The sequence below is a fragment of the Myotis brandtii genome, unplaced genomic scaffold (assembly GCF_000412655.1).
Source record: "Myotis brandtii unplaced genomic scaffold, ASM41265v1 scaffold481, whole genome shotgun sequence".
Classification (NCBI taxonomy): domain Eukaryota; kingdom Metazoa; phylum Chordata; class Mammalia; order Chiroptera; family Vespertilionidae; genus Myotis; species Myotis brandtii.
This window is the reverse complement of record NW_005368381.1, coordinates 488,103-498,349: the sequence shown is the minus strand read 5'-3', so window position 1 is coordinate 498,349 and position 10,247 is coordinate 488,103. Positions and strand designations below refer to the sequence as shown.

At 39.2% G+C, this 10,247-nt stretch overlaps 1 protein-coding gene across 1 annotated transcript in view; it reads right to left on the bottom strand.

Moving 5' to 3' along the window:
- Positions 1-7,780, bottom strand: part of NONO (non-POU domain containing, octamer-binding) — a 17,417-nt gene extending 9,637 nt beyond the window's left edge. Inside the window, exons 1-2 of the mRNA XM_005876200.2 lie at positions 7,658-7,780; positions 1,297-1,457 (exon numbers count right to left, since the gene is read on the bottom strand). Coding sequence (XP_005876262.1) covers positions 1,297-1,447 — 151 coding nt within the window. The 5' untranslated portion in view covers positions 1,448-1,457; positions 7,658-7,780. The remainder of the gene's footprint in view (positions 1-1,296; positions 1,458-7,657) is intronic.
- Positions 7,781-10,247: the final 2,467 nt, after the last annotated feature.

Below are 10,247 nucleotides of genomic sequence, written 5' to 3'. Positions count from 1 at the left end.
CAACTTGGACTAAATCAAAGTTAGAAAGACAATACAGGAGCTATTGGCCAAAGAGAAAATTAAGCAAGTCAAGGAACTCTATGTGAGAAGGGACAGATTTTTGAAGTATAAAGCACAATTGCTCCATTTCCCAATCTCACTCATCTCCATAACCTTACAGTTCCCATTCTCTCAGGCTTGGGGGTAACAGAATGAAAAGAAATGAGTTAGGCCCTAGCCAGTTTTGGTTTAATGGATAGAGCGTCAGCCTGCGGACTGAAGGGTCCTGGGTTCGATTCTGGTCAAGGGCACATGCCCGGGTTGTGGGCTCGATCCCCAGTAGGGGGCGTGCGGGAGGCAGCCAATCAATGATTCTCTCTCATCATTGATGTTTCTATCTCTCCCTTTCCTTTCCTCTCTGAAATCAATAAAAATATATCTTTAAAAAAAAAAGAAATGAGTTAGAAAAAAATATCCTAAATAGAAATCTCAGGAAATAAAAAAGGTTTGAAGTAGGTTCCACTCCCCCCCCCCAACCATTTATTTCCTCTATGCCCTTTCCCACCTCCACCCTCTGCCACAATCACCACATTGTTGTCAATGTCCGTGAGTTCTTTTTCCCCCCTATTTTAGGTTCTAGTCTTAGAACCTAAAGTTCAAAGTTTGCTGAACAAGTGGAAACATACCTTTAAAGACTTTTCACTGATTACAAATGGGCTGACACAGGCCCCAGGCTGAAAGTGTAATAATACTCAGTACCAGACTACTTCTCCATTAAGTCTTAAAGACTTGTTCTATATATTCCCTAAGTACCAGTCATCTGATTACCTCCAGGAAACCAAGCTCCGAGGCAAAACATGAAGACATCTGTTTAGCCAACACAGCAAAGCAACCTATACTCAACTGCTATCCCTACATGCCTGCTCCTTGGTTTCAGAGAATCAGCCTTTTTCTATCTTAAGAAGAATTAAGAGGTAAATAGAACAAAGACCTATTCCTTTATAATACCAAAAGACTAATCTAAAAATCAAGAACCCAGCCCTAGCCGGTTTGGCTCAGTGGATAGAACATCGATCTATGGACTGAAGGGTCTCAGTTCAATTCCGGTCAAGGGCACATGTCCAGGTTGCAGGCTTGATCCCTAGTAGGGGGCATGCAGGAGGCAGCCGATCAATGATTCTCTCTCACCCTTGATGTTTCTGTCTCTCACTCCCTCTCCCTTCCTCTCTGAAATAAATAAAAATATATTTTAAAAAAACCAAGAACCCATTCTCAAAAGGGAACCTATCTCTACCCCATTACTTAGCATGCACTCACTTTGGCTGCTGGCTTGTTGTCCATTTGCAGGTATTGCTGGCGGCGGTGGCTGCTGCTGTTGCTGCTGGTGGTGCTGCTGGTGGTGATGCTGATGATGCTTTCTTGGAGCATGGTTTTGCTTCTCCAAGTTAAAGGTTTTATTGCTCTGCATTTTTTGTACCCTAAAAAGAAAATGTGGACTGTCAAATACATTCAGTGCTAAGAAGGCGGTCACCTTCCTGATGACTCATACTGTATGTCATCAATCATCGTTAGTATCCAGACTTTTGCCAGATCCTAACAACTGGTTATTTTGAACAAGTATGGCAAAGGAATACAATTCAGAAAAAACAACAACCAGGTATTAGCAGTTATGTTGCACACAGAAACTGGACAAGTATCAGACAGGAACAGCTTGCATTAGAATGACCTGAGGAATCTTCTAGTTCAATAATTTTACACATAATAGGAAACTACTTTTCCAAACAGATCTACCCCGTTAGCCCTATCATAAAATTATTAAAGTACATTTTAAAAACACAATGACTGCCCTAGCCGGTTTGGCTCAGTGGATACAGCGTCAGCCTGTGGATTGAAGGGTCCCGGGTTTGATTCTGGTCAAGGGCATATACCTCCGTTTCAGGCTCCTCCCCGGCCGGGGTCCTAGGGCTCGTACAAGAGGCACCAATCGATGTGTTTCTCTCACATCAATATTTCTCTCTCTGCCTTTCCCTCTCTCTAGAAATCATGGAAAGTATCCTCGGGTGAAGATTTTAAAAAATATATTCATAAACACAATGACTAAAATAGATTCTAGTTATCACAAGGACAAGAAACTATTAAGTCTTGTTCTTCTCTGGCACATTGCACAGTCCTAGCCTACACTAGATACTATGGAATGAACAACAGGAAAAGTATAGGCTGTGGAGTTAAGACATACTTAGGTTTCAAGCATGCTCCTAATACTAATTATGTACTACTTAGTAAATTACTTCTGCATTGGTTTCTTAAGCTGTTATAAAGGGTATAATAAATACCTACCTCTCTCAAGCTGGCTATGAGAATTTATAAATATGTGAAAACACTAATTCAAGTACTGGCACATAGTAAACACTCAGTAAATATTGTTGTTAATCAAAATAAAAAGATAAATGGCTACCAAAGCAATAATAGCAGCCAATACAAAAAGATGAATATATAAACATAAAATGTTAAATTCTGTCAACTAAAAATTAAAATAAGATTAAAAGAAAATAAAATGAAAATTTCTGGCAAATCCAGAAATTGGCAGTTGATGGTTTTAAACTGACATCCAAGGACAGTTCTTCAGTTAATGAAATAAAAGGGCTAAGTCAATTCTAAACACAAGACCCTCTAGTCAGAATTTAGCTGAAGGAAAGATGCAAAGAAAGACCTTATGGTGAATACATTATGATTCCTTTAAAATAGTGCAAGCTATATTATAAATGAAGTAACTGTTAATTTTGGATAATGGGCAAATAAGAATACTTTTATGTGTATAAAAACATCCTTAATATATTTTGTATCATATCCCACCAAAACTGGGAACATCATTGCAATTATGAAATACTATATCCAAAAGTTGTTTCATAAGATAATAGGTAATAAGAACTATCAAGATGTTCATATACTTTAACTCAGGAATTCTGTTCCTAGAAATTCATCCTAAGAATAAGAATATAATTTTTTTAAATTTAAAGATCACACTCATGCAATATTCACTGCAATGACCTTTATGGACAATAAAAATGACTAACATATCCAAAATCAGAGGCAGTTTTTAATTAATTACGATACATCACACAGTATTAAAAATTATGAAAACCATGTAAGCATGAAAAATGTTGATACTTTAAGAGGGAAAGAGTTTTTTAAATTCATAAATGTAGACAAGGAACAGAAGGTAGGCAAAAATAAAAACTGTCCTGCTTGTTCTAATTTATTGGTGATTTACTATTATTTTTTTACTAAATCAATCATTCAACAAATAAATATTCACTGAATGCCAACTATTTGCTAGGCACTATTCTAGGTGCTTGAGATGCATCAATGAACAAAGCAAATATTCTTGCCTTCTGGGTCCTTACCTTCTAGTGAGAGACAAAACAATATACATAATAATTAAATCACATAGTAAAGAAGAGGAGTTACTGGAAAATAAAGAAAAAAGGGGGGGAGGAAGAAAAGGGGGGCAAAATAGATAGAGTGGAAGGTAGTAATTTTAAATAGAGCTGTGAGGTAACATGTCACTGGAAAGTTGACATTTAAGCCCAGACTTGAATTTCCTCATTTATGTCAGTTCATCAATTTTGTTTCTCATTAATAAGGTATCTATGACAAAATATATCTTTGTTATAGAAAACTTAGAAATAAAAACAAAAATAAATAAAAATCCAAAGACCAAGCATTAAAAAATAGTCACTGTTAACATTTTGGTATACCTTCCCAGTCACTGATTTATATATTTGTAGGTACTCTAAATAGGATATGATAAAAATTATTTTATAATGCCTTTTCTACTTTACGACACATGACTAACAGTTTTCATGTTACTATATCTTCTACATTGTTAATGCACACAGTATTCAGCTGTCAACCAAGCCACTGTTGTGTTGGACATGGGCTGTTTCTAATTTTTCACCATTATGAACAATGCTCAAGCTAAATCTTGGGGCACAGCCCTGAGTAAATATTCCTCACAATTTCCATTTTTGCTTCTTCAGCTTCCAGAAAATACATTATCAGTTCAATGACTATAATCATAATGCACCATTGTATATTCAGGTTTTCCTCATCTCTATAGTGAACATAATTATAATTTTTAACAGCTACATAAAGCCCATACGGATTTACTAAACTACTCTACTATGAGACATTTAGGTTGTTTTCAACATTTTCCTGATATAACACTGCAGTAAATATCTTTGTGCTTGTAGCTTTCTGCTTATTTCCTTAGGATAAAAATAGTATAACTGAATCTGTGACTCTTGCCACATAGTGCAGCACTGTTTTCTCAAAAAGTTGTAATAACTTTAAACGCCATGAATAGGTGTAGCAGTTTCACAGCAAATCTGTTCCGACTGCAGTCACTCCAGTTGCAGGCTAGTCCCCAACCCGTCAGGGGGCGTGCGGGAGGCAACCAGTAGATGTTTCTCTTATATCAATGTTTCTCTGTCTCTCCCCCCATCCCTTCCACTCTTTCCAAGAATCAATGGGAAAAAATATCCTGAGGGGGGGGATTAGCAAAAAATAAAAAATTTAAAAATTAAGAGAAAGGAAATCATTATTTTAAAATAAGATATATATAAAAGAAATAAAAGCATACAAAATTTAAAGTCTACCCCAGCAACAGTTGGGGGCAGGGTAAGGTGGGCATTAGAATCAGATATTTTCCTATTTGAGTCACAGATACTTTTTTTTTTAGAGTCCCAGCTATTAAACATCTCCCTTCCCTGATCCCAAAGTGGCCTATAACAGAAACTTGAATGATTTTCACAGCCATTTTTTCAACTAGGTCTTATCTCTGGCTAGAGTTCAAGGACCCTCTTTTATTCCTCCAGCCTTTAACTAAGGCACTAGCCTCAGTACCTTGCATCCCATTCAGGAATCTACAATTTATAATTTACATGTTAAGAGAAATCCTTAGAGATCTATTCAAAACTAAAATATTAAAAACTCTCTTTACATCTTACCACACCTCATCATTCCATTTCAAAAAGATGTTCTAGACCATTTAAGATTACTTCAAGGGAAGTTATTTTATTTTAAAAAATTCTTTATTGTTGAAGGTATTACACATGTCTCCTTCCCCCCTTGACCTCTCAGCCCACTCCCACCCCCCAACACAGGCCCTCACTCCGCTATTGTCAGTGTCTGTTGATTATGCTTATATGCATGCATATAAGTCCTTTGGTTGATCTCTTTGGGTTGCTCTCTTACCCCTTCTCTCTCCCCTGCTTTCCCTCTGAGGTTTGACAGTCTGTTCAATGCTTCTATGTCTCTGGATCTATTTTTGTTCATCAGCTTATGTTGTTCAAGGGGAGGTTATTTTTTATTTTAGAAAGTATAGTGTGGCAGTTAAGGTGATAATACAAAATATTGATCGACCATCATGTCAGGCACTGTGCTAAGTCTGCATTATCTCCTTTAGTAATCACAACTATTATTCTTCTGGATAAGAAAAATGATGCCTGCCCTGGCTGGTTTGGCTCACTGGCTAGAGCATTGGCCTGAGGACTGGGGGGGGGGTCCCAGGTTCGATTCTGGTCAAGGGCACATGCCTGGGTTGTGGGCTCAATCCCCAGTGGGAGGTGTGCAGGAGGCAGCCAATCAGTGATTCTCTCTCATCATTAATGTTTCTGTCGCTCATCCTCTCCCTTCCTCTCTAAAATCAATTTTTTTAAAAAAAAAGAAAAGAAAAGAAAAGAAAGAAAAATGATGCCCATCCAAGGTCACACAGTGTGATGGAGCATGGAGTGGAGAATCTCATACTCATCTCTATACTACAGGCTTTGTAATCACTCATTTCAATTTCAGAGTTCCAAACTAGCCATGTTACCTAACTTGAGTCTTAATTTCCTCACCTGTAAGATGGGGATAACAATATCTACCTCACAGGGCTGGTTATTTTAAGGACTAAATGAGATAATGTACATAGCACACTTGTTCCTGCTGGAAGCCACTACCCTTATTTCTACATATGGTAGGTGCTTCAGTTAGACAAATGTCATTAATTACATTCTTCCTCCACTCTTCTGGATGCTAGCAAAAGTCAGTTGTATAACCAAATTCCCTACCTTTGTGTTTTTAAATAAATGTCTCCGTAATGCTCATCTTTATAATCTTCCCTTTCCGTTTGTTCTTTCCCAAGCAGGCATTCAATGGTGAAGACTACGTAATATTGTATAAATCCCTTAAAACAGTGCCCAGAGAGTAGCTAAGTACTCAGTAAGTATTGTCCCTATCACCTACTTCTGATGATGACTACCAATACAATTTGGAAATATGTACAGAAATCACTGCCCCCTAACCATGGGGCCTCTAAGAACAAAGTACAAAGATCAGCAGCAAGGATTTCTGTCTGTAAGACTAACCCTGATGAAGGACTTGCTTGAGAAACTATGTATCGTTGATTTAGAAAGACTAAGGCTACTGAGCATGAGATACAATTGCACAAGTGTTTAGATACAGGACCAAGTACATTACTGTATCACATATCTGAAAGCTAAATAAATGTCCCCTTAATTTTCAGGATAAGGATCAACTTTTTAAGTGGGAACATTCGGGAAAATCTGGTTAAAATCTACCAGACCCGATGGCCGCCTGGATGTGGATCAGCCTGAAAGCTGTAGAATGTACTAAGATGGTAAGGTCCTTTTTTATTTTCTAAGAGTTTCTTAGGACCTTTCATTTGATAACAAAGAAGCTGAACAAAGACAGTATAAATCTAGCCAGTGTACTCCGACTAGAGTTGGCAGATTTATCAAATAAAAATACACAACATAGTAAAATTTTTATTTACGATTAAAAATAAAGGATTTTTGTGTAAGTCCCATGCAGCGTATACTAAAAAATAATTCGTTGTATGTGTCAAATTCAAATTTAACAGGGCGTCCTATATTTTATCTGGCTACCCTACACCTACCTCAACCTAGATTTAAGATAGCAAAGTGCCTCCCAGTCTTCTCTAACCTTGACTTCTCTGTTAAGAACACAAAGAAAGGTGTTACCTTACGACAATCGTTTCTCCGAGTGGAAAATAGCCAATAAAAAATCCATAAAATTAAGTTTCATTTTTTAAAAGTGATGCTACACGTGGGTCAAGCAGCTTAGGCAACAAGACTAAAAGTAAGGGCATACAGGAACCTGAGGAGGAAAGCGGAGGGGTCTGGACGAACAGAATAACTTCCCAGGTAAGAGTTCTGACAAAGAAACATCGCTCGGGGTGCCCCAGTTGCTCATTCGGAATTCATGGCCTCGCGAGGCCGAGGGGAGGAGCGCCCTACAAAGCACCTCCTCCTCCTGCTGCGACTCCAAGGCTCTGGGATGATAGACCCCACACCCTCAGGCCCAGGGCGGCTCAAAGGCCCAGGAACTTATTGACAGGGCTAAGGTTCCAGGCCACGTCGCACAAAGAAAGGCGGCGGGAGAGGAAGCAGGAATCAGGTTTGAGTGCGATGGGCCCCCCGCGTGCGCGGGTGGGCTGGGAAGCCAGTGGGATGGCGGGCACAAGGCCGCAAGGGGCCTTGGAAAGGGCCGACCTCCCTCCAAACCGAGCCTTGCCCTAGCCTCTTCCTTCACCGATTGTCGCGAGAAATCCTACTCCCCTCTCACACGAGAACTAAGTCGTCCCCAAACTCACCCTCTACCGACTGTTCTCTCCTCAAAGTAACGGCGACGCTACACGGCCTCTACCGTCCCAAGAAAAGAGCGCGCGACCGCCGGAAACGCAACGACAGAGCTCGGTGCCTCCCCAGGGGTACAAAGTGGCATTCTTGATTGGTTATCTGAACTGCCAATCAAGATTCTTCTTACGAGGCGGAATCAGTTTTCCGCCATTTCTATGATCCTATTGGCTGCCGAATGCGAAAGACTTGAGTTCGTGTGAACGACGGATGGGGACAAAGAGCGAGGCTTTGTACCTAATGCGCATGCGCTAGTTTCGACCGCTAGAGACCCAAAAGGAAGGGGGGTAGGGAGGGGATGGAGGCTCGGAAGGAGAGACGTAAACGAGCTAACGGAAAGACTGGAAGACCAAGTGATGCGAGGTGGGAAAGGAGAGGGAGAAAAGGAAGAGTGAGGAAAATGGGAAGAGAGAGAGAAGGGAAGGAAATGTGCGCGTAGGCGTGCTCTGAGGATTCCTGCACTGCGCCTGTGCAAGAAGCAAGAGCAACAATGTCATTGTATTCAGTAGTAGATCTAGTCTTTTCCTACTGAAAAAAAGGCCCCGCCATGTTTCTTTTTCACACTTCCTCATTAGGGCTTGCACTCTGATACTCCATACTTAATCAGGTTTTTAGTTGCTTCTCCTGCTGCCAGGTCTGCTCATGAAGCCCACCTGAAATAATCACTATGGTTATGGTTATTAAAAAGACTGGGGAGGGGAGGGAGAATTGATACCTTATTCTCTGTGATTACACAGAATTGTAGCCAGGTACTCATTTCCATGGTAACCAGGAAAACCAGCAGTCCAAACATCACTATTGTTCTTAAGATTTACAGAGGTTCAACAGGTGTCATCATTGCCATGGATACATTGTAGACCTCTAGCTTCTAGATTCTGTAGGACAACAATCAGGTAATCCCCTTTATTTTTCAGTAATGCCTAACTAGCTCTAGCCCTGTGGTTAATCAAGGCTACAAGGCTCAACTGATAGCTCTTTGTAGTTATTCCCACTAATTAACAAATTCACACTCAGGTTTTCAGGGTGTCCCAACTGGCTGCACCTTATGTGAGGACACAGTGAACAAGACCTGCACTGTCCAATAGAGGCTTCTGCGATGATAGAAATGTTCTGTATCTACTCTGTTCAATACAGTAGCTACTGGTTATATGTGACTGACCATTGAGGGTTTGAAATATGACTAGTGCAACTGAGGAACTGAATTGTTAATTCTATTTTGTTGTTGTTGTTAATCCTCACCAGAGGATATTTTTTCCATTGATTTTCAGACAGTGGAAGGGAGAGAGGGAAGAAAAGAAAGAGAAAGAATGAGAGAGAAACATCAATGTGAGAGAGACACATCCAATGGTTTGCCTCCTGAATGCATCCTGACCAGGGCCTGGGATCGAACCTGCAACCCAGGTGACCTTTACCTCGAAATTGAACCCGAGACCCTTAGGTTCAGGACTAATGCTCTAACCATTGAGCACCAGCCAGGGCAATTCTATTTTAATTAGTTAAAATTTAGTCACATATAGCTAGTGACTACTATATTGGGTGTATCTGGACCAGTGTTCCCAAACTTTTTAAGAATTAACAGCTCTACTATGAAAAAAGACATTTTATGTCTATCTTTTCTAAAAAAGACATTTTTTTCCTGCTTGTGGGAAAAAAAGTCAAACAATACCCAACAGTATAAAGAGAAAAGTCTCTTTCTCTACTCATTCCAATGGTTACAATTATCACCACTTTCTTGCATTTCTATTTTCTGTGTTTGTACTTTCCTGGTCAAACAGAAATGTTTATACCTTTTTATATATGTAAGATTAAGCTATATATACTTTTCTGAGTCATCACCTCACTAAAAAAATACTTTAGCTATCTTTCTATATAAATATATAAAGATGTATGTGGACATTTTAATGTTAAGTACCACATGATGGTTTTCAGTATCTGTTATGGGGGAAAATTATTTTAAAGGTACTATAGTACATTCGTGTATCTCCTCAAGGCAATCACAACATAAGCAGAGAAATGTTAATGAAAACAAATAATTTCAGTACTGTCATCCAATAAAATAACAATAGAATATTAGAGGTAAACTGGTAACTTAAAGGAAGCCTGGCTGTGCTTGAGTGGATCAGGAAAGAGCACCTTTGAATTTGGTCTTAACCAAGAGGCAGAATGGCCTGTGCTTTAGGTAATTTGTCATGGCTGAAGAGAAGTGGAAGGCTGAGTAATTGGAAATTAGATAGACAGGCATGGGCCAAATAATCAAGGGCCTGTGCCATGCTTAGAAGTTTGTACTTTAATCTCTAGATGATGGGGAGACATTGAAGGTTTTTTTTTAAAAAATAACTTATGTTGACTTTTCTGGTTATAAAAGTAATATATACTTATTGAGGGTAGAACTTGAAATACACCGAAGTATAAAAATCATCATAATCCCACCTTGTAGAAATAACTGTTAACATTTTGGTATATTTTCTATATTTTCTTCCAGACTATATAGCTCATATATACATTTGTGGGTGTGTGTGTGGGGGGGGGGGGTGGGTTTATTTTTTT